We start from the raw sequence: 25,845 nt of genomic DNA, 5'->3' as shown, positions 1-25,845 counted from the left end.
AACTCCCGAACTGACTCAAATGATTCGCGAACCCGTTTTTCACCCAAACACCTGCCGCTCTGTGTGAAACTCCCCAGAAATGAGCTCAATCTGACTAAACCTCCGTATCCGGGAGGTTTAGTCAAAGGTTTAGAAGGAACTAAACCTCCCTTCAGCTCCTCCAGATGAACTCGTGGTGTAGCTGAAGCTGCGTCCCAAATGATGCACTATACATATGCGCTCATACACTATGTACTTTTGTACTATGTACTCAACCATATAGTCTATGAAATATAAAAGTTTATTTTGTCTTTTATAATCTGAGTCTGATAGCCCCTCCCCCTTCGTTACACAACAAAAGCTGTAACAGTTGAGTGCATGAAGAGTCCAACATCTCACACTTCGGTTATTTAAGTGCATCACCCGGGTTTTTAAAGTGCACTTTTTCTTTTTGTAATTTTCAGTGTGAATGTACACACACTACATACTACAAAACCTCATCGAATAGTGCATAAGCAAGTGATTTGGGTTTCTCACTCTGTGATTATTTCAGTGTAAAGGGTTTTTATGACTGTCACGTAATCATACGCACACATTTACAAGCTTCACGCCCACCAGTCTAGTTAAAATATCATAAACACTGAAGAAACAGCTTCATCATGTTAACTCAATACATACTGTATGAACTTCTCAACAAATGAGCTCTATACTCTAAATGGAAGGCAATTATTGACCTATTTGAGCCTGTTTTTTCTTTCTCTAGTGGGGATTCAAAGGAGAAGCATCTGAGACAATATTAGTGCTATAATAAATCATTACAGAAAAGGCTGTTAAACTGTTGAAACGTCAGTATCTGAGCAATAAAACAGTTTTGTGGATGTGCAGCTGTTCATCGATGGTGCGAGCGACGCTGTTGCAGCTGTGTTGATGTAAGGTGGAGCATGTTCATTTGCTCTTAAAGTGCTCGTGTGTGTTTGTTCAAAATAACAAATGAGGACTTCTTGGTTGTGTTTCATGTCAACTTCATCTCCAACAATGAACAAACCAAAATTAGTCAATATAGTTGTCATCCATTAAGACAAACAACAGAACCCCACTGACTTTCATTGAAAACCGTATAAACCTTTACAAACATAATAATTTTGTGTTCCACAGAAGAAAGAAAGTCTTGGAATGAAGTAAAATCACTCTTGGATGAACCAATGTTGCTTCTTAGTGTCTCATTTAAAGACATGTAGATGTTTTACTATAAAACAAGGCAAAACCCAGGACCTTTGATGGCAGACTTTTCAGTTAAGATCTCTTCTGAAACTCCAGAGGAGATTAAAACAAGCCTGTTCTGTCCAGGAGAAACAAATGAGATGTTACAGAGCTCTCGCCTGTGGTCTTTCCTGTGGGTGAGCAGCAGACGGATGCAAGAGTGTGAGAAAAAAACAAGTAAACCGAAGGGGGAAGGTGTGACTGTGAGTAAAGAGGACAACATGAGTATGTGAGCGAGAGAGAGAGAGAGAGAGAGGGAGAGGGATAAAGTGCAGCGGGTGGGAGGATCTTTTTCATTCAGCAATAACTCTTCATCAGACTCTTAAAGAGACAGAAATAAAGACCTGGCAGCAGCAGCACACACAGCTCTCTCTCTCTCTCAAGTGTTACTCAGCGAGCGTCTGGATGGAGGAAAACGGAGGTGTGGAGCTCACACAGAGCCCCGAGACGCTCACCGAGGACGATGTGTGTGTGATCCAGGACACATGGAGACCCGTCTATGAGAACCGAGAGAACGCTGGAGTCGCTGTGCTCATCAGGTACTGTCCGTCTTACACACGTCAATCATTCACAGAAACTAGCACGCTATCACTTTCAACGTTTGAACAAGCACCACAGTTTCTGCTTAGGTTGTTCCAAGTTTTTTTGGGGGGGGATGTACCATAGTATCATAATAATAATATGGTGTTTGACATTTAATATAATAATTTTTTTAAACTGTACCATGGTAGTACCATTTTGTTAACTTGGTAAGACTGTGGTTGTTTGAGCAATTACCATAATTATGCAGTAATTTTTATATATGCACCTTGGGAATACGGCTATTTTAACATGTTCAAATGTTTTTTTGGACATTTACCATAGTAATGCAACCAGATTTTTGACATATAGAATTGTGGTCATTGGTAATTTGTGCTAACATATGTCAACATAAATCATAGTTACAGTATTTAATGGTTATTTGAGCATGTACCATGATAATGCTGTGTATGTGTGTGTGTGTTTTTATGGTATTCTTTGAATGGCAATCATTCAATAGTGTGCTACGGTACTACAGTATTCCCATAATAAGACATATATAAACATGGGTAGTATTAATCACAGTTGCACTAGTGTTTCTTGAGATCCAATTAAAAAAATCCTTGTTTCTATCATGGTGGAGAATTTCCATCGATCTCTATTATTTTCTCTCTCTAAACTCGCACACAAACATTTCAGCATTTGTACATAGGCAGTATTTACTTCATCAAGTTGTTTTCCTTGGTGACGTCCACAAGTGTTGTTCAGGGCTGGTCATCTGAAGGTTGCTGGTTCGATCCCATCAAGAAGCGAGTCATGAACCGTCATCATGTATGTGATAAAAACATACAATACGTCCAAATCCAGGAGGACCCACGCTCTATGGTGACATCATGTGAAATCTGATCCCACTGGCGCTGCTTATGTGGCCAAAGACTGATATCCTGTTGTTTGGAAAGAGAAGTTGTTGAATTGGGTGAAAAGGACTGTGGGTAGAGCTGAGGTGTGACTGCTGGGATTTGGGGAACATACTGACCTTGAGAGCATGTTGGTGCAAGAACAAGGAAGTGAAGAGCTTAGTGCCAAATCAGAAAGTGTACCACACTGAGATGAAAACAAAAGGCTTTATTTTCAGATCTTTTCTCCAGCTGCTCTTTATGTTTTCAGAGATGACAGCTTAAGTGCAGAAACGTCTCACGCTTCTTCTGTGCTTCATCTGTGCTGCAAAAAATACATGACATTTGCACTGGTATGCCCTGATTTAGATACCTAGATAGATCTGTGTGTATCTACATCTAAGTTAGTGTTGCTATTTAGAACTAAATCTTATTTCAATTAACTTTAAGCTTTAATTCTCTAACCCCTGGTGACACAAACAAGGCTTAAACCTAGCCCCAGACTAAAGTGTAATTACGAGCAATTTTAACTGAAAGAAACTTGCTCTGAATGATCTTAAAATATATCAGTGTATGTGTTTTGTCTCAAAATGCAGACCAGTAATGTTTTTTTTTTTTCTAAGGCATGTTAAGACATAAGAAATACTTAAATGTCCTAATTGAACTATTGCCTAGTCCTGGCTTAGTCTAAGCCCTATCTGTGAAACCGGTTGCTGTGAATTTGCCAAGTAAGGCACGTTCCTGAATCAACATTACTGTCCAAAAATATAGACTTCACCCAATGCCTACCCCTAAACCTAACCCTACCCATAATTTATTCCTAAAATCAGCGGGAAATGAAAGCTGATTAACAAGGGTGTAGAAGCACCTAACTCTGATTGTGAGCCTTAAACAGATATAAAAAAAAAAAAAATTCCCTCGATTCTGATTGGTTGATTGGAATGTTGTTCCAGGATCAAGGATGTTGATCAAGGGACATGTTGTCCTTGGTGAAATCACGCTCACCCTCTGAAACCAGGCCTTAATGGTTTCATGAATTAATAAAAGCTCAATAACTTAAAACATAAATATTCAATAGAAAACTTCAATAAAATTTGAATCTGAAATAAGATTAAGTACTAAAATTACCAAAAGTAAAAAAATTATAGAGCTGAATTGAAATATAAAATGACAAAAGCATATAACAAAATTACTCAAATTAAACAGAAACCTAAAAACATCAAATTAAAGCTAAAATAAATTCTAAAAGCTCAAAATATTAATAAACACCATACAGTCTGATTACCCTCTTAAACCATCTGAGTGACATGTTCACTCTTAAAAATGAAGGTGCTTCAAAAGTTTCTTCAAGCGATGCCATAGAAAAAACATTTCTGGTTCCACAAAGAACCATTCAGTCAAAGGTTCTTCAAATAACCATTTCTCTAACCTTTATAATCTGAAGAACCTTCTTTTGCCACAAAGAACCTTTTATAAAAAAATATTTCAGATTTTAAAGGTTCGTTATGAATCCATTTAGATAAAAAGGTTTTTCTATGGCATCATTAAACACCTTTGTTTTTAAGAGTGTAAAGTGACCAGCTGGTTTATTATTTATTGTCAAATTCACCTGTTATTATTAATATCAATTCAGAGAGTTCAGTGAAGGAGCATACATTTGTGAGGAAAATCGAGAGATGCAGAAGTCACAAAATAAGAGAATTCAGGCCAGATATCTGAAACTGAAGCTCTTGAGTCATGATATCTGTGATTCGTTTTGAAAACAGAAATCACAAACTGATTCGATTTACTTCACTGCCAACTGTATCTCTTTTCTAGATCTACTGGCATAACCATAAAAGATTATAAAGAGCGCATGATTATATATAAACCAGCTGGGAGAAGTTAATCAAGAACATTAAATGAAATAAAGTGAATTTGATTAAATTGAATCATTATAAAACCTATTAACTTATATGACATAATTAGATCTCCTCTTGTTAAAAAAAAAAAAAAAATCATTGATGCATTATGAAGTGTTTCCACCTGAAAGCCTCACACAAGCTCAAATTTCTTCATTCCTGACCTTGCACAGCGCTTGAGGACTGTGATGGATGTTAGCAGCAGTGATTTCTCTCTAAAGATAACAGCTCACATCTTCTCTGACGATCGCACCTGAAGGGCTGCAGGAAAGATTCATAATTAAACTCTTTCAACTGGTGAAATTAGATTTATTTCTCAGAGGGGACACACGGGACGTTCACAGGAGACTATATTTCTCTCTGTGATGCTTTAATTTAGCAGCTCAGTGGATTCAAACAGATGTTATCATCCATTTTTCTCAGTTTTAATCAAACCCAAGCACACACTGAAGCTCTACAAGACATCCTTTCATGGCTGTGACTAGTTGGCGATAAAATAAAAAGCAACCAAGAAGTAGTTGTAAATGGCTAAATCAGCTCAGTAGTGAAGTGTAGTGTAGAGAGCAGCAATGAACAACCGTTAATAAAACTGAGAGACAGTGGAAGCAAGTGAAGCGCGAGACTATTGAAGTCAAAAGCCATCAAAAGAAAAAACCTCAGGCTGCTCACACCAGCGGATAATAACATAACAATAAATGCAACTATATTAACTATATCAACATCCACACCAGTGGCCGATAACTAGTGTTCACATCAATGGACAATAACTATAACTTTAAATACAACTACATCAACAGACGATAACTATATTAGCATCCACACCAGTGGATTACAACTATACCAATACATTTTAGTGTCTACATCAACAGACAGCAACTATATCTATAACTATGATGCTAATTATATTAGTGGATATGAAACTATTGTCTTAAGTTACAATGATTGTTGAAACTTTGTTTTTATAGTTTATCGTTATAGATAGAAGTGATATTTTTAATGTGCAAATTTTTGGTGTGAGCAGGCTTTTACTCAAACAGTCTTGTTGTTGTTAAGGAAAACTGTTAAAAAAAAATTTTGTTCATTCAAAATAAAGCTGAAATAAAATATCATTATTAGATAAGAAACGTAAAAATGATAAATGCTGACTCGTGATTCTTTAGCTCCGCCCACAAGTCACGCCTCCAGCCGGTCGTGTTTTTCCGGGAAAAAAACGGTACAGACTATCTTTCTCTTATAAATATAATAAAACTAAATACTTTTTGGAGTTATGAAGGATGCAGTACTACTCTATATGTACTCAGGATTAACAGGATATTGAGTGAAACATGCATTTCACCCCCCCTTTAAGCACTCAAAGTGTCTGCTTAACAGCTCTGCTTCTCTGCGCTGTGTTTGTTCTCCCCGTGATGTTTTCACGTTACACATGAATCTGGAGTCAGAGGTGAAGAGCTCCAGCACTTAGACATGAGTTATGACACATAGAGAAGACAGTGTCTCTTTATCTCCTGTTTGATTTGGACATGTGAGCACACGTCTCTTCTCTGGGCATTTACTGGATTCAGTCTCTGTTTCATGGGACGGATCTTCCTGTTGAGGTCTGACTCACGGTTCAGTCGTGAGAGGTGAAACACTAGTGAAGGATCAACATCTGGAGCTGAACGCATGAGACACGGCTGTAGTAACACAAAACAGTGCAAAATTAATAATTACTAATCATAATATAACAGGATTTAATTTCTTACAATTTCAAGCAAATTACATGCAAAAGTCTTACTTCTGAAACCAATTCCAAACCACATCAGTCTAAATAACTACTATTCATTTGGTCTTTTAATCATTTATAAATGGTGTATAATTGTTTATGAAGGATGGAAGTGGAAAACACCTTATATTCTCATGTGCAGAATTCTTTCAAGAATTAATCTTCAGGAATATGGCAACAAGTTTTGGGAGCTCATTTTCAGTCCTGTTCTGTTCTGTTTTGTGGAGATGGACTAAAATGACCTTCCTAAATTTACTGGCACATTCCTGAAGATACACTCTTGAAAGAGTGATAGAAGAGGATGTGCTGGTCCTTCAGGAGTCACTCTCTGTCTGTAAAAGCGTATTACACAACACTTGTTATAACAGCATGTGATTGGGTTTCTCTCTGAGAACCTGACACCTCGTCTTCTGGAGACTCCAGGGGGGTTCGTTTTTAAAAACGGTGGAACTGGAGACTAAAGGGCTTCTGATGGTTTCACACTTAATTTTTAATCATTTTTTCTTTTCCACCAGTTTCTTCTGAGCGACTGACCCAATGAGCATTTCGCTCTCCAATGCTCGTGCCTTAACTTTGCAATTTCCAGTATTGCATTAGTATTACATCCTTCTCATGACCATTTAATATTTGTTTTTTTACAAAAACTTTACAAGTATTACAATTGAATTAAACGGGAACATTTGAAGTAGAAAAAATGTAATTGGATATTCTTACACTAAAACAAACTCCTATAATAATTTAATAGACTACTTAGAAAAATCATGTTTTACGTTGAATTTTGTTTCTTTAAAAGTTTGTTCAACCCATAATTAAAGTCAGTTTCTTCATCTAAGCACCCTTTGGTTTTGAAACATGAGCAGCTTCTCCCATGAAATAACTTAGCGTGAACTAGTCCGCTCTTGTTCTGCTGTAGACCAAGATTAACATGCTGTTCTCTTCCCATCAAACCTTTATCCAGCAGCATGATTTAACCCCAAAACCTTGAAGGATGTTCTGATGACAGTCAACCACTTTCATTGGGAACAGGGATTCAGCCGTGTGATTTGCCGCAAGCGTCACATGAAGTTATGAAACATTAAAACGCTTTAAAGGAAATTGAGGGGATGTGCAGACAAGATGAAACAGCAATATGTTTGTTTAAAAGGACGAGGTGTACCAGAACAAATAACAAAGACTCCCTGGTGGAACCTGCTCCCTCTGGACATTTCCAATCTCACAACTGCAGGATTTACGATCAGCCTGTTATCAGAGAAATTAGACATCATTGTTGGGGCCTGGAGACAAAAATAAATGATCAGAGAGAAAGTATCAACCCTGCAGTCTTCATCAGAGCAAACACATACAGAAGCGTTCGGAGCAGAGCTCAGTTACAGCAACCCTGAGAATAGCTGCTGAATTATGTCTTTAGTTCACATATAGGGTTATTTATTGCAGGAACTACATTATCTATGCAGCAGTTCATGTTTACCCTAGCAACCGCATCCCAACATACAAACAAACAATAGCAACACCCTGGCAACCACGCACAACAGTAGCCCCTTTCCCACAGTTTTACCATTTTAACCTTTGATGTTGTTTATATATTCTAAATACAAATATAAATAATTGTGTATACATAGAGTACACACACACACACACACACACAGGGATTAACTTTCTCAACATGTGTTTAACTGCTTCTATGTCATTTTTATCACAACCAGTGGTGTAGCCACGAGTGTGCCAGGGTGTGCCTGTGCCACCCACAGTGGCAGCTGGCACACCTAAAAATAGATGCAGAATTATTTTTTATAGGTAACATATAAAAAAATATAATAAAAAATGTTTACTAAACTTGGGCTATTGTTGTTTACTTAGAATATATATATATATATATATTTTTGTTCGCGACTCGGTTGATTCAGATCGGGACTTCGTAGCATGTTTGAGATTTTTTTAAATTCAGATCTGGACATCGAAGCAGGAAGTGTTTGTCCAACAGTTAATTGGTGATAAATGAATATTTGGACTTGAGGCTTTTTTTTTACCTGTCGATTCAGCATGTACATGGACCCACACACAAAGGTGGACACACTCTAGACGGGTGTGCCAGGTAGGGTGACCACCCGTCCCGTGTAGCGCGTGCGCGCACAGCGATTGAGCCCAATACATGCTTCCCACAAATCGAGACTGTGTCACGCATAATCAATGCTTGCTCAAAAAAAGTTGGTCGCTATTTCTGGATAATCTATAATAATTTTCTTCCAAATACGATAATTTTGAACTTTAGCTATTTCATTTTGTTTATATTTCATTACAATTTATTCACTTTAAATAAATTATAATATATAATTATAGGATTAAAATGAATTGTAGTTGCTCAATATAGATCTTTTTTCATGTTTTTGTAATGTCTGGGAAGCCAGAATGCGCATGCATCAACAGAAACATTTATTAGCTGAACCCTGTTTTTTTTTACATGCCATTTATAGCAAGACATATTACAGATAATATTACAGATGCTTTGTCAGATTTAAGTTGAAGCGCGTGCAGAACCGTGTGTGGTGAACCGAACTGTTTGGTTTTTTTATTTCAGCGAACCGTGCCATCCCTATTACCTCAATAATCAATCAATTACAGGCCTAAAACAATCATGCCCGAGCAGACAGATATTAGTACATCTCATCACACCGGGACCCGCGTCTAAATCAGTTGTATGGTCTGGTTTTCAGTCTAAAACAGTTGTGTCAAGTATAAATGTCTCGTCTGTTTCGCGAGGTGCGCGCGCAGTCAGCGGAGGCTCGCAACTTTTTTTCTCAGATTTTGAAAAATCTTCGCGATCGACTTAAAATGCTTCCAAGATCGACTTGTCGACCGCGATCGACGGGTTGGTGACTCCAGATATAGCGACCAACTTTTTTTGAGCAAGCATTGATTATGCGTGACACAGTCTCAATTTGTGGGAGGCATGTATTGGGCTCAAACTGCGCGCACGCGCTACGCGGGACGGGTGGTCACCCTACCTGGCACACCCGTCTAGAGTGTGTCCACCTTTGTGTGTGGGTCCATGTACATGCTGAATCGACAGGTAAAAAAAAAGCCTCAAGTCCAAATATTCATTTATCACCAATTAACTGTTTGACAAACACTTCCTGCTTCGATGTCCAGATCTGAATTTTAAAAAATCTCAAACATGCTACGAAGTCCCGATCTGAATCAACCGAGTCACGAACAGGCTCCGAAGTCCCGATCTGAATCAACCGAGTCGCGAACAGGCTCCGAAGTGCCGATCTGAATCAACCGAGTCGCTAACAGGCTCCGAAGTCCCGATCTGAATCAACCGAGTCGCGAACAGGCTCCGAAGTCCCGATCTGAATCAACCGAGTCGCGAACAGGCTCCGAAGTGCCGATCTGAATCAACCGAGTCGCGAACAGGCTCCGAAGTGCCAATCTGAATCAACCGAGTCGCGAACAAATATATATATATATATATATATTAGGGGTGTAACGATATCACAAATCGAACCGAAAGATCGCGATACACCACCCACGATACGAATCGCGGAACTCTCGTGGTGTACCGCGGTACTTTCACGCCTCCTGCTGCCCATTGTTGATGTTAATGTCACTTATCTCTTACTAACTAATCTATTAATTTATTCAATTTTATTTCCATACATTTGATTAAATTGCATTGGTAACAACTAATACGAGCTTTTTAAACGCTGTTCTAAATATTATATTCCAAAGTTACTGTTTTCCAAGTGCATGTCATGTCACGTGACTTGGGAGTGAGCGACACACTCGGTTCCCTATCATAGGTCACTTCGATGCTGCGGTGACGTCACCACGTATGGGAACACCTCTGGTGTGACGAATGTCTGAAGCCCTATACCATCCCGCCAATCCTATTGGCCAAATGGCGCATAGCACCACCCTGCGCATGCGCACGCATGATATACCTGGGTGCAGCGCGCCATTTCGCTCAGATTTCATTCCTTCAGGAATAGCGAATCATCTGTGCCCTATCATCTCGCGTTCTCCAGCGATTTTCTTCGAGCAGTGTTAACTCCTCTTTCGCGGACGCGATGAGTCAACGAAAGGTAAGAGCCGTATATGGGTTTATCACAGGGAGGCACTCATGAGAGATTCGTTTGCAGCCTCTCTCATGTTCTCTCTGTGATAGCCTACGGCTATGGTAAAATAAGAAAGTAATCCGCGCTCTGGAGTCTATTTCTTCAGTCGCCTCGCGTCTAACCCCCACCGTTCGCTTCTGCGGTCGCCGAGGCCCCGCACGAGGTGTTGGTTAGGGGCGATATGTGCGGCTTGACTATGAGTACAGTGATGCACTGGATTTTCCACTTGCTCGCTCTCCCCTACTCGAGCGCGTTAATCAGAGCAGTTTTGCTTTATACTATGTTGTCTAAACCGCAGCTTCTACTCAGAGTAGGCTCTGACCGGCATAAGCGGTTCTCTCCCTCCGAGCGGACAGGAGAAACGCGCTTCCCCTTTCTCAGTGTGCTAATATGTGGCTATCCACGCGGTGGATAAACTACCCTTCTCACGGACCTCCACCAAGAGGTTCGAGGTCCTGGAAGCAGCCTTATCAGCGCATATCACGAACGGCGCGGGTTTTTGCCACGATTTAGTGACATGCTATTATATAGCGATGCCGTTTGACTACCTCTTTAGCCAAACGGATCGCGCCTAACTCCGCCGCGACCTAGTCTCGTCTAGACGTATCGAGTCGTGTCTATTTCGGGAAAAATTTCATTCTCTTATTACGGTTCTTTACGAGAAGCCTCTCGTTCTCCCCCACGCTCTAACATTGACTGTCTCGCAGCACAAGCACTTCGAGCGTCACTGAACTGAGCTGTTATTTGAGCGCCCCTCAGACACTGCACAATTCGTCTTCAGAGTTTGAGGGACGGCACAAGAGACTGGCGAATTTGGCCAGTTTATGACGGCTCATACAGCTGCCGCGTTCTCGCTAGCGGCGTGGCCCTATGTTTATCTTGTTGGTTTAAATCCTGCCGTGGACACGCTTCAGGATTATACACAACGAAACACAGCGAGTTGACGCATGCATTTCCTTCTATGTTTGCCGGGGTCTGTGCCCTCCACTGAAGAGTGCTGTTGGACTGCTATGCACATCCAACCCTCTCACTGCAGTCCCCACGCTCTAACATTGACTGTCTCGCAGCACAAGCACTTCGAGCGTCACTGAACTGAGCTGTTATTGGAGCGCCCCCTCAGACACTCTGCACTATTCAGCCTTCAGAGTCTGAGGGACGCCACAAGAGGCTGGTAAATATGGCCAGTTTATGACGGCTCACACAGCTGCCGCGTTCTCGCTAGCGGCGTGGCCTAATGTTTTCTTGTTGTATTAAATCCTGCCGTGAACACGCTTCAGGATTATACACAATGAAACGCAGCGAGTTTGACGCATGCGCCTTACTTCATGTTTGACAGGGTCTGTGCCCTCCACTAGAGAGTGCTGTTGGACTGCTAATGCACATCCAACCCTTTCACTGCAGTCCTCACGCTCTAACATTGACTGTCTCGCAGCAAAGGCACCTCGAGCATCATTGGATTGAGCTATCATTTGAGCGCCCCTCAGACACTCTGCACTATTCAGCCTTCAGAGTCTGAGGGACGCCACGAGAGACTGGCGAATATGGCCAGTTATGATGGCTCCCACAGCTGCCACGTTCTCGCTAGCGGCGTGGCCTACTGTCATCTTGTTGGATTAAATCCTGCCGTGAACACGCTTCAGGATTATACACAACGAAACGCGGCGAGTTTGACGCTTGCGCTTTCCTTCTATGTTTGCCAGGGTCTGTGCCCTCCACTAGAGAGTGCTGTTGGACCGCTAATGCACATCCAACCCTCTCACTGCAGTCCCCATGCTCTAACATTGACTGTCTCGCAGCAAAGGCACCTCGAGCATCATTGGATTGAGTTATTATTTGAGCGCCCCCTCAGACACTCTGCACAATCCAGCCTTCAGAGTTTGAGGGGCGGTACAAAAGGCTGGCAAAGATGGCCAGTTTATGACTGCTCATACAGCCGCCACGTTCTCGCAATGGCGACGTGGCCCGATTTTTATCTTGGTGAATTGAATCCTGCCGTGGATACGCTTCAGGATTATACACAACGAAACGCAGCGAGTTTACGCATGCGCTTTACTTCATGTTCGCCAGGGACTGTGCCCTCCACTATAGAGTGCTGTTGGACCGCTAATGCGCATCTAACACACTCACTGCAGTCCCTACGCTCTGACATTGACTGTCTCGCAGCAAACAGCGCTTCGAGCAGCATTGGATCGGGCTGTGACGCCAGGCATAAATAATAACTAATAATCCCTCAGACACTGCGCAATCCAGCTTTCAGATTTTGAGGGGTGATTCTAGGGTCTTACACAGACGACCCATTTATGACGGCTCGCACAGCCGCCGTTTTAGTTAGCGGCAGAGCGTGATGTTCAATTCGTTGGTCTAATTCCTGCCGTGGACACGTTCAGGATTATACACAACGGGACGCAATAGCTCTTATGCATACACTTCCCCTGTGCACGAATGCCGCAGGCTTTTCCGTGCACGGACATTGTGTATGACAACGTTGCAGAAAGCGGAAATTTGAGAAACTGCTAGTATCGTTTTGGGTCGCGTGTAACGCTTGCCCGGCATTTCTCAATGGGTGTTACGCACAATTGTCACGGATACACCAATTCGCTTTTTAGAGGCCCGCCTCTTTCCGCTGAATTCTTTCCACGGTGGTAGACTGATGGTAATAGCAGTGTTGTGACAGGAGATGTCAACTCTGCTGAGCAAAGGGGCTATAGAAGTCGTAGACCCCGTACTTCTCAGTGCATGGATGTAGCTCTGGCCCCGTTGCGGCTCCAGGGCCTCCATCTGTTAACCACTTGGACGATTGACAGCGGCATTCCCCGTAATTTGTCTGGGGTTACTTCACATGCGCCCCTTTTCAGTGGAAAAGTGGGCGGAAAGACGAAATATTTCACCCCGTTGTCTTCCGCATCCGACGATTTCGGTGACACGGAGTTGTGTGATGTCGTTAAAACTATGGATGCCAACCGAGTTTCTCCTACCGGGGTTCGGCTGGAGATTGAGCTTTCCCAGAGACCGTCACGACGGATGCGTCTTTGACCGGTTGGGGAGCTGTTTGTCAAGGGCTATCAGCCCATGGAGTGTGGACAGCTGCACAACGCAGTTGGTATATAAACCGGTTGGAATTACTGGCAGTTTTCTGGCTCTCCAGTAATTCGCGAATCTGCTGATTGGCCGTCTTGTGCTGCTCAGATCAGACAACACAGCGTTTGTCTCATACCTGAATCATTAGGAAGGATTACGCTCTCGCCCCCTGTGCAGGCTGGCGAGACATGTTCTTCTCTGGTCTCAGAGAAAATTTCTGTCGATCCGAGTTGTTCATGTCCCCGGACGTTTGAACTTCGGAGCGGATATGCTATCCAGACAGGCTCTGGAACAGGGAGAATGGAGATTACACCTCCAGACGGTGAATCTTTTATGGTGGGTATTCGGCAAAGCGAAAGTGGATTTATTCGCGTCTAACATGACTACGCATTGCCCGCTATGGTTCTCCCTATGCCCCCCATCGCCCCTGGGCGTGGATGCATTAGCTCACAGCTGGCCCAGGACCAGTCTGTATGCTTTCCTCCGATTCATTTGATCCCAGCGGTATTATGCAGAATACGGCGGGACAGAGTGGAACAGCTGCTGCTGGTGGCTCCGCGATGGCACACGCAGCCGTGGTTTGCGGATCTATCAGTCTGCTAGCGGGCTCTCCGTGGAGATTCCCCTCAGGCAAGATTTATTATCACAAGCACAGGGGCTGATTTGGCACCCGAGGCCGGATCTGTGGAAACTGTGGGCGTGGCCACTGAGCGGAGTGCATTAGTATGTCCCGGTCTTTCTGTTGGAACCGCTGAGACTATATTGAATTCTAGAGCAGCTTCTACGAGACGCTTATATGCTTTCAAGTGGAGACTGATTACAGCCTGGTGTGGCAATCGTAATGTGGATCCAGTTTACTGCCCAGTGGCTTCAGTGCTGGAGTTCCTCCAGGATTGTTTTTCGGATGGCGTAACACCAGCCACTTTTAAGGTTTACGTGGCAGCCATTTCAGCTTACCACGAATACTTAGGCGGTGCCTCTATGGGGCGTCATCCATTAGTTTCTCGTTGCATACAGCGTGCGCGACGGCTGAGGCCTTTCCGCCCTGTTCGAGTTCCTTCATGGGGTTTATCCTTTGTGTTGCTAGGTTTATCAGGGCATCCGTTTGAGCCCTTGGAGCCCGTATCGTATAAATTCTTGACACTAAGACATTTCTTCTCATGGCTTTATCCTCCCTCAAGAGAGTTGGGGATTTACAGGCTCTTTCTGTTTCACCCTCATGCATGGAATTTGCACCGGGCTCTGTGAAGGTGCTGCTGCGGCCCAGGCCTAACTATGTTCCTAGGTCGCATCTAACCTCTTTCGCTTTCAGTAAGTGTTCCTGGAAGCTTTTTCACCTGCTGAGGCTGGATCAAGAGATCTAAGTCTTTGCCCTGTGAGAGCTTAAAGACTTATGTGGATCGTACAGCCCCTTGGCATGAATCTGACCAGCTGTTTGTCTGTTTTGGACATAAAAGTAAGGGCCATGCGGTTACAAAGCAGCGCATGTCCCATTGGCTGGTGGAGGCAATTTCTCTGGCCTATGAGGCGCGCGGACTCGCTTCGCCCTTAGGAATTGAGGCTCATTCCACTTGAGCTGTGGCTTCTTCTCAAGCTTTTCTCAGTGGATCTTCTATGGATGATATCTGTGCTGCGGCAGGATGGTCCTCACCGAGCATTTTTATCAAGTCCTACAGTCTGGATGTGAGGATGGCTCCTGGCTCCCGGGTTCTCTCCGCTTGAGCAGATGCTTCCTCTGATCTCAGTTATCAGGTACGTCAGGCGTTTTGGTATATCGTTCCCATACGTGGTGACGTCACCGCAGCATCGAAGTGACCTATGATAGGGAACATCTCGGTTACGTATGTAACCTTGGTTCCCTGAATAGGGAACGAGATGCTGCGGTTCTGGCCGTTCCGTACCTTGATAACTCTTCATCTTCAGTCATGAAATCTGAGCGAAATGGCGCGCTGCACCCAGGTATATCATGCGTGCGCATGCGCAGGGTGGTGCTATGCGCCATTTGGCCAATAGGATTGGCGGGATGGTATAGGGCTTCAGACATTCGTCACACCAGAGGTGTTCCCATACGTGGTGACGTCACCGCAGCATCTCGTTCCCTATTCAGGGAACCAAGGTTACATACGTAACCGAGATGTTACTACTGCATACGCAGGATGGCTGCTCCGCCTGAGATTGCAGATCCCACAGACACATTTAAGTCTTTTGTGTGGGAACATTTTGGTTTTCCAGTGGAGTACAGGAATGGAATTTGTGTCGTAGACAAAGCACACACAATCTGTCGTAACTGTTTCTCAAAACTTACTTATACGACAGGAAACACGTCTAATATGCAAGCGCATCGGAGACATCACCCCAACATTAATATTAGCGACACACGTAAGAAGCCTCAAAAACAGGAAACTTTTCCCACTGCCTTCAGAATGAAGCTACAAGCTAACTCGGACCGTGCTCAAACAATTACATAGGTAATAGGTGTTTTCATGGCACTAGATATGCAGCCGTTTTCCGCTGTTTAGAATGACGGATTTTATTCATAACTCATACAAAAATGAGCCGACACTCAGTGAAAACGTAACATGCCTCACAGACATAATAAATATATCTATAGAAAGCTGTAAATGACTACTTAACGAAATAAAACAAATCTAAAACAAAAACTCATTGTAATCATAATCTGTGAAGATCTCGGCGCATCTAATGAGGAAATCGCGAGACAGGCAACTTCATCCTTGCAACACAGACTTAGAAAACACTAGTTTATTAGTAAATAATTCAAATATCACATTTATGGTAATTACTTTTGCCGGTGCTTTGCGGCAAGCTTGAGCCTATTGCGTGTATTTGAACGCAGAACTGTTCAGCTGCGCTGCTGCTGCGGGACACTAAACTCCGTCGAGTCGCTCTTCACAGTCGCAGTAGCGCGGTCTCGCGTTGTTTCCACCAGCGCGGCAATTTTGTTTTGTCACTTATTAATGGATGTCTAAAATATAAAAGTAAGGAGAAGTATAAAACAGGCGGTAGGCCTGGCCCGCGTCTGAACTTTGACGTGAAAATTGGTCTCAGAGGAGCAGTTAGATGTGGCATCCAGCAGTGATGATCCTCCAGCAAAACAGGCACCAATCTCTGAACTGTTTGGAAAGTTAGTTCCAGTGGAGCCAGGCACTCCTGCACCTTGTAATGTTTGTCATATCAAATGTCTCCATATCAATGGTGAAAGATATACATTTTATTTATAATATATTTAATTTTAGTTTACTCGGATAAGCTGACTGCACTACAGAGATAAATGTTTTATTCTAACTAGTCTACATTGGAAGTATTTATTTAAATTTTGTTTACTCAGGTATGCTGACTGCACTAAAAATGTGAAGCCATTAAGCCAAAGTTCATAAAGAAAAAGACAAGTTATTTTGTTGCTATAATTAAGTTAAGTGAATCTATTGTCCTTTTACCAGCAATGCTAAAGAACATGAACCCTGCCACCACAGCAAACCGAACCGAACCGGACCGAACCGTGGCTCCAAAATCGTAAACCGAACCGAACCGTGCCATTGGTGTATCGTTACACCCCTAATATATATATATATATATATATATATATATATATATATATATATATATATATATATATATATATATATATATATATATATATATTCTAAGTAAACAACAATAGCCCAAGTTTAGTAAACATTTTTTATTGAAACTATAAAAAATAATCAGGCTCCGAAGTGCCGATCTGAATCAACCGAGTCGCGAACAGGCTCCGAAGTGCCGATCTGAATCAACCGAGTCGCGGACAGGCTCCGAAGTGCCGATCTGAATCAACCGAGTCGCGAACAGGCTCCGAAGTGCCGATCTGAATCAACCGAGCATTTTAAATCGATCGCGAAGATTTTTCAAAATCTGAGAAAAAAGGTGCGAGCCTCCGCTGACTGCGCGCGCACCTCCCGAAACAGACGAGACATTTATACTTGACACAACTGTTTTAGACTGAAAACCAGACCATACAACTGATTTAGACGCGGGTGCCGGTGTGATGAGATGTACTAATATCCGTCTGCTCGGGCATGATTGTTTTAGGCCTGTAATTGATTGATTATTGAGGTAATAGGGATGGCACGGTTCGCTGAAATAAAAAACCCAAACCGTTCGGTTCACCACACACGGTTCTGCACGCGCTTCAACTTAAATCTGACAAAGCATCTGTAATATTATCTGTAATATGTCTTGCTATAAATGGCACGTAAAAAAAAACAGGGTTCAGCTAATAAATGTTTCTGTTGATGCATGCGCATTCTGGCTTCCCAGACAAAAACATGAAAAAAGATCTATATTGAGCAACTACAATTCATTTTAATCCTATAATTATATATTATAATTTATTTAAAGTGAATAAATTGTAATGAAAAATAAACAAAATGAAATAGCTAAAGTTCAAAATTATCGTATTTGGAAGAAAATTATTACATTTAACAATTAACTACATTTTGACACGACCTGCCAATTAACACTAGGAGTATGGTTGGACGGAAGCAGTGTGACAAAAATACTATCCCATAATTTTGCACAGTAATCTGACAATAAATGTGGCACACCCAGATTTTCATATGCACACCCAGAGTCGCTTTTCTGGCTACACTACTGATCACAACGTTGCGTTTAAAAAGACTTTCCCTGCGTTGTATTGCTGTATATTTTTTGTGAATGGAGCAGAATTTCAACAATGCTGGGTCAATATTAGATTAGTGTTATCTCAGGAGCTGGGCTCAGATAGTCTTTCTCACACGCAACACTACTCACTTTCACATGTTCATCTTTAGGATTCTCGTGAAATAGTTATTCAGTGCTGTTCCTATTTAAAGAGGAAGTTTGCAGCCTCGATCTACCTACCACAATCTACCTACCACAATGGATTATTTTTGTAAACGATCATATATGAAGGGTATCTTTACTCTGATTATGTGATGAGGATCTTCTGTTCCAGTCCAATTCATAATGCATCTGTGTGCAGCTCACTTGTGCTTGTCTGTAAAAATCGATTTAACATCACAAAAACAATCACATTTCAATGTAACAGTTGAACATTTTTAAATAATTTTTCAGTTTTCAATGTCATTCCAAGCCTGTATGATTTTCTTTCTTCTGTGGAACATAAAGGTGACATCTGTACAAATATTGGGAACCAAGTACTTTTGGCACAAATGTCTCAAAATATCACCTCCTGTGTTTCACAGAAGAAAGAAAGTCATATGGCTTTAAAGAAATAGTCCACACAAAAATGAAAATTGCCTGAAAATCTACTAACTCTCTGGAGATGAGTTTGTTTCTTCATCAGATTTGGAGGAATGTAGCATTATATCACATACTCACCAATGGTTGCTCTGCAGTGAATGGGTGCCGTCAGAATGAGAGTCCAAACAGCTGATAAAAACATCACAATAACACACAAGTAACCCACACCACTCCAGACCATCAGTTAATGTCTGGAGAAGTGAAAAGCTGCGTGTTTGTATGCAACAAATCCATCATTAAGATGTTTTTAACATCAAAGCGGTTGCTTCTGGCTAAAAAAAATACCCATGATAAAGCTTCCTCCAGTGAGAAAGTTGTCTCATCTGAATCAGGAGAGAAATCTGCACAGATTAAACAAGCCAAAAACAGTCCAAAACAGCTCTAACAAATATGTGGCTGGATTTTGACGGGGAAATAAAACATAAAATGAATTTATGTTTTGAAAATAACTAAATGTCTGTTTCTCCAGGTTCTTCTCCAACTTCCCGTCGGCGAAGCAGTACTTCGATCAATTCCGTGACATGCAGGATCCTGAGGAGCTGAAGCAAAGCGTCCAGCTGAAGAAACACGCCATGCGGGTCATGACCGCCCTCAACACGATGGTGGAGAACCTGCGCGACGGAGACAAACTCAACACCATCTTCCAGCAGATGGGCAAATCACACGCACTCAAACACAAGGTGGACCCGCTTTACTTCAAAGTGAGTAAGAGCAACTAACCCAAGTCTCTTCTGCACCCAGCCTGCACTTGATTGAGAAATGGAAAAAAATTATATAATTTTACAATTGATGTTTTCTGTATGCATGTATTTTCAAATAAACATTACTCCAGTCTTCAGTGTGACACGATCCTTCAGAAATCATTCTGATGTTGAAAACAGTCGTGCGGCTTCAATTTTTGTGAAAACGGTGATATTCCATTTTTCTGGATTCTTTGATGAATAGAAAGTTCGAAAATAGAAATCTTTTGTAAGATTATAAATGTCTTTCCTGTCACTTGTGATGAGTTTAATGCACCCTCGCTGAATGAAAGCATCCATGTTTCACTGCAGATTCTGGCTGGAGTGATTCTGGAGGTGCTGGTGGAGGCTTTCCCACAATGCTTCAGTGCAGCGTCGGTGCAGAGCGCCTGGTCTAAACTCCTGGGCGTCCTGTACTGGCAGATGAACAAAGTCTACGCTGAAGTCGGCTGGGACTCCATCAAAAACACCTCAGAGTGAACAGAGAATTAATGCAGAATTATAAGAATTAAACCAAAGATTATGACAGTGATGTCAAGTATATTGCATTCATTTCTAAGTGAAAGAAAAATATGTAGCAGAAAATAATGATGTTGTTAAATTGAGAAGATGTTTTATAAATGTTAATGGACCCTACATGATATTGAATCTGGACTTCTCGATGTCAGATCCCTAGCAGCTGTTATTCAGCTCAGATCAGAAACACACTTATCAATCCGTGTAGACATCACAAGACCTCTGCAGTCCATCTCCCATTCAATATTTACACATTAAAAATGTGCAAAAATGAAAGATTTGTGTCTCTGCTGGAGCTTCAGTTAAATCTCCAGCTCCTCTGAAGCGGATGTCTGTGAAACAGATGAGTGCTTTCGTAGCAGTCTCTTCCCCTGCGTGCTGTGAGCCACTGTTCGGTGCTACTGAAGCAGATAAACTCAGCTCTTTTTGTACTTATTCAAATGTTTTGTACGTGTAAAATAATGACTGATTCAGAAATAAACACTCTGCAACATTAAGAGTCTTGCACTTTTCCATAGACATTAATACTATACATATATTCAGATTTTTTAGTTTTTTCATCTTCAGAGTCACATGATCTTCAGAAATCATTCTTATATAAAAACAGCTTTTTTGATTATTATCAATGTTAGTCACAGTTGTGCTGTAATGTCAATGTTAGTAATGCATTATGCTTTCACAGGAATAACATTACCTGTAGTAAACATGGTATTTAGACTGACACTATGGTTATCATGTTACAGTTATGGAAGCAAACACTGTTTACTGTGAGCTAGACGTGATTAAATCTCTATTAAATCAGTCGTTTTATCCGTGGGTTCACGTGGAGTCTGTCTGTGTGTGATAATCTATAGCGAGCCAGAGATATTCAGCCTCTGACCTGATCAAACTTTACAAAGGCACGGAGAAAACTTCATTATTGTGGGCTGCGTGACATAAGATGAGTGTTGAAGAGAAAGATAGAGCAAGAATGGAGTGTATGAATGGAACTCAGCAGGAGAAATGTGATTATTAAAGCTCTGCGTGTGTGTGTGTGTGTGTGTGTGTGTGTGTGTTTACACAGATGTTGAAGCGGCCTGCAGCATCAGACACATCTGACCACACATCGCTCACAGACTCGATCGGAAACAGACCTGCGCTTCAGACACGCCACATTCTCTCCACGTTTTACCACCACAGGGATTTTCAATAGAACACCAGCTCCTAGTTTTGTCATTTTGAACTAAAATTACAACGATCAAAATATATTTTTTGGTTTTGAAAAGAAGCTGAAACAGAAATGTTGCTTTGGCACCAAACTGAAATAAAATAAGCTGAAGTTGAAGAGGTAAAATGACTCAAATTAAAACTAAAATAATGTTTGCTCGAGTGTTTTGGAGTGCCAGGGGGTTGCTAGGGTTTTCTGGGTGTTGCTAGGACGATGCAATGATATTTTACTACAAATAGAAAAATGACTACGCTCCCCTAGCAATTAACTGGACCAATAGCAGTAATCAAATGTGACCCTGGAGCACAAAACCTTAAAGGGGGGGGTGAAATGCTATTTCATGCATACTGAGTTTTTTACACTGTTAAAGAGTTGGATTCCCATGCTAAACATGTTCAAAGTTTCAAAAATTAAGTTGTACGTTTGAAGGAGTATTTTTTTTTATCCCAAAAATACTCCTTCCAGTTTGTCACAAGTTTCTGAAAGTTTTTTTCGAGTATGGCTCTGTGTGACTTTAGATGGAGCGGAATTTCCTTATATGGGTCCTGAGGCACTTCTGCCGGAAGAGCGCGCGCTCCCCGCTCCCGTATAGCAGAGCACTGAGAGCACAACAGACTTCACTGATCAGAGCGAGAGCGTCGCGAAATGTCACAAAAGAAGTGTGTTTTTGGTTGCCAGGGCAAGACAACCCTGCACAGATTACCAAAAAAACAGCATTAAGGGACCAGTGGATGGAGTTTATTTTTACAGAGCATCAACGGAGTTGTGCAAGTGTTTGTGTTTGTTCCCTGCATTTCGAAGATGCTTGTTTTACAAACAAGGCCCAGTTTGACGCTGGATTTGCGTATCGTTTATTTCTTAAGGATAATGCAGTCCCAACGAAAAAGGGTCACGATCGTGTGTTGGAACCGCAGGCGGTGAGTAAAACTGCTTCAAATATCTCTGTGTTGTTAACTTAGCTATCAGCACGTAAGCACATCAAGTAAACAACATGCGATGTTGTCATCAAACTGCACTTTCCACATGTACAGCTTAAAAAAAAAAAAAAAAAACGACAAAGTGGAACTTAGTCATTTTCCAAAACCGCTAAGCAAATATATACAGTTTCAGTACATACCACATAGAGACGTTGTTGCTGATGCTGCTCTTGTTAAATTTCAGCCTCTGGATCTGATTCTGGATCATAAATATACGCTGAATCTGACTGTTAGCCATGGTTTGTTTTGGATGTTTTTATCCTCACGGTAATGCTCTAATCGCAAAATCCTACTGGCGCTCGTGATTCTTTAGCTCCGCCCACACATCACGCCTCCAGCCGGTCAAAAATCGGAAAAATCGGTACAGACTATCTTTCTCTTATAAATATAATAAAACTAAAGACTTTTTGGAGATATGGAGGATGCAGTACTACTCTATAGGTACTCAAGATTAACAGGAGATTGAGTGAAAATGAGCATTTCACCCCCCCCCTTTAAGTCTCTGGGGTATATTTGTAGCTATAGCCAAAAATAGATTGCATGGTTCAAAATTATAGATTTTTTTAATGCCAAAAATCATTAGAATCATGTTCCATGAAAATATTTTGTAAATTTCCTACTGTAAATATATTCAAACTTAAATTTTGATTAGTAATGTGCATTGATCATAACAAACCATACATCAATGGAAAGCAGTTTTCAGAAAAATTGACCCTTATGATGCACACATAGCAAATGTCTTCTGGCCCAGATCCGGGACACATAATGACTTTTCCCTCGGCCCAAGTACCGCAAAGAATGACGGCCCAGAAGTGGCCCAGAACTGTATTAAAGACTCGGGTCACACATGGGCCATAACCGGCCCGAATATCAGCCAGTTAATCAGCCTTAGCTGACCCTGATCTGGGCCAAAACAGGTTTTATTATTGGTGCCAATTCTCAGCCTTAAGTAAACCAGAATCCCCAGATCTGAACCACACCTGAGCCTTATAGCCTAGACCCAACCCAGACAGCAAGCAGTGTCAGCCCAGATCCGGTGTTCTGAAATATTCGGTTTCTGAGATTTTCGGTGACGCTGGGCGGCGCATACGTGAATATTCATGAGTTTCCTGTTTCGCGTTAAAGCGACTCATCATCACCGAAAATCTCCGAAAATTCACCGAAAATCTCAGAAACCGAATATTTCAGAACACCGGCCAGATATGGGCCAAATGTGGGCCGGATCTGGGCCAACACAATATTGCTGTGTGGGAATTTTAATATTTCATATTATTACCTTGCATATTACTATGATCGCAATTACTCATTTTGTGACATTCTTTAATGTAGACACAAACTACGCCAATAAAGTACATTAAACTGAATAGAAAATCAGACCCACATCATGTAACTGTGCAATAAAAAAAACGTATTGCATTGGTTTTTCTATTTATTTTTATAAAGAACAAATCAACCAATAAAGATTGAGTGTATAAAGTATAACGTTACCGTCTATAAGAGAAACGTAACAGATAGACACATGAAACTTAATTACAGAGGTGACAAAGAGCAGTACCACAGTGATCCAAATGACGATGCATTGCAGTTGCAGTCCATTCTGGCAGAATATAATGGTAGTGTGAGGTGCAGGGCATAATTTAAGTTGTTAATCGCTGAAAATACTATCCCGATCCACTCCGTCAAGGCGCGCGTTTCTCATTCAAAACACACATCACCGGAAACACGGCATGTCGCAATCTCTGACGAAACCGACGAGATCCAATGAGCGTTTGATATCGCTGCCGTAAAACTTGTTGTAAAACTTCTTAACGGCACATTTTTAAATAGTTACTACAATAGCTACAGAGAAAGGAGATACATCTCGCTGATGGATGCGATTTGAATTTGGAGCATCAATTGGATACAGGATTTAAATAAAATACTTTCATGATCATTTTATTTAATGCTTGTGCATGAGAACATACTAATAAAATGATATGCCCCCACTCTCTATTAGAAAAACTGACGTGACATTCAGCCAAGTATGGTGACCCATACTCAGAATTCAGCTTTGCATTTAACCCAACCAAAGTGCACACACACACACACACACACACACTGTGTGTCCCATAGTAAACCAAATAAATATTACATGTTAACAGTTAAATACTCTCTCTCTCTTTCTTTTCATGTAATGATTCTAAGATTATTTGTACCAAGAATAACAATATAAAATGTAATAAAATTATAATTAAGTGCAGTTTAATGCTCTTGACTGATTTGCTTAATTTTTTAAATGATATGTTTCATTCTGTTTTGACTTACCATTTCAAAGACTACATTTTAACAATAAAATGTACGAGATCATTTAACAATTATCATGCAATATTGTATTTATCTTGCTTATCATGGGTCACATAATATGTTGCAACACCTCCCACCAACAGTCGGCCCTCATGTTGTTTGCCGGATCCCCGCCGTGCTGTCATTGCCACACGTGGCCCAGCTCTGGCTGAAAGGGTACATGCCATTACCGACAGGAGGCCAGCAGTGCCAGCTTGAGGCCACATGTGGGCCAAGTCCGTTTGTATGTGAGTGGTTTAGTGGTCACAAATCATTTGATGATAAATGTTTGATGTTCATATTGAGATCTCTGAGTTTGGATTGGTTGACAAATCTGATCGCAGTCTGAGACATTGCTGAGACATCTTCTAAAACCCTATGAGACAAAAACACCTGACAAGTGGCAATGTTCAGCAAAAGTCTCCAGCTACACAAGAGAAGCAGTTGAGATATCACAGAGATCTTGTTTGTGATTTTCTCTCTTGCAGGGTCTGAAGGGTCTCTGGTTTAAAGGTTAGTCAAAGTTCAGATGAAGGTTTGCAGCACAGCAGATAAATGACTGACACAGACACACGTTCCTTATCAGTTTCAGCTGTGATCATGTGATGCTTCACGAGAGTCACAGTGACTCATCATAATCACATCGCAGTGACTTTCCACTGGGTTTGATGGATGTGCAGTTCACTTTAACACACTCATCATCCCTGTTCCCATGATATCAATCAGTCATGTAACACAATAAACATCAGCTGAATATTTGAGAACAACAGAGTGATTCAATCCTAATTCCCACAATGCTAGGCTGTTGTGATTTGTTGCTTGTGGTTGCTACACATCTGCCAAGACATTCAGTAGTGTCTGCATAGCTAAAGAAATATATATCAATTCTAGCAGCCAAGGAAAACCCCCAACCATCCTAAAACACCATATCAACCAATTAGCAACCCAAAACATCCTAGCTACCTCCTAGCGACATTCTTCAGAACAAATCCTCAAAGCTCCCAGGACACAGGGTATGTTTTCTGGCCCGTGTCGAGTATTTTGGGCTCAGTTCTGATCTGGTGGACTGCTGTGTCAGCAGGTGTTGACAGCTCAGACCCTTCACACGACTCACGCTGACTGAGATTAGCACTAATCCAGACACATAATCTGACTCACATGCAGCTGAAAGAGGCTTGTGTTTGCTCGCAGAGTTTCACTGTACTACAGCAGTCATGTGCACCACAATCATGGTCCTGAGCACCATTGCTCTCCTGCTGAGACGGATGTTCATCA

The 25,845-nt window shown here is 41.6% G+C and overlaps 1 protein-coding gene across 1 annotated transcript; it reads left to right on the top strand.

The window, feature by feature from the left end:
- The first annotated feature begins 1,511 nt into the window (after positions 1-1,511).
- On the top strand, positions 1,512-20,561 carry LOC113055581 (cytoglobin-1). The gene is made up of 3 exons (XM_026221985.1): positions 1,512-1,778; positions 19,278-19,509; positions 19,861-20,561. The coding sequence occupies exons 1-3, from the start codon at positions 1,645-1,647 to the stop codon at positions 20,026-20,028; spliced, it is 534 nt and encodes a 177-aa protein (XP_026077770.1). The 5' UTR covers positions 1,512-1,644; the 3' UTR covers positions 20,029-20,561.
- Positions 20,562-25,845: the final 5,284 nt, after the last annotated feature.

Source organism: Carassius auratus, chromosome 3 (genome assembly GCF_003368295.1).
Source record: "Carassius auratus strain Wakin chromosome 3, ASM336829v1, whole genome shotgun sequence".
Classification (NCBI taxonomy): Eukaryota; Metazoa; Chordata; class Actinopteri; order Cypriniformes; family Cyprinidae; genus Carassius; species Carassius auratus.
This window is presented reverse-complemented; position numbering and strand designations above follow the sequence as displayed.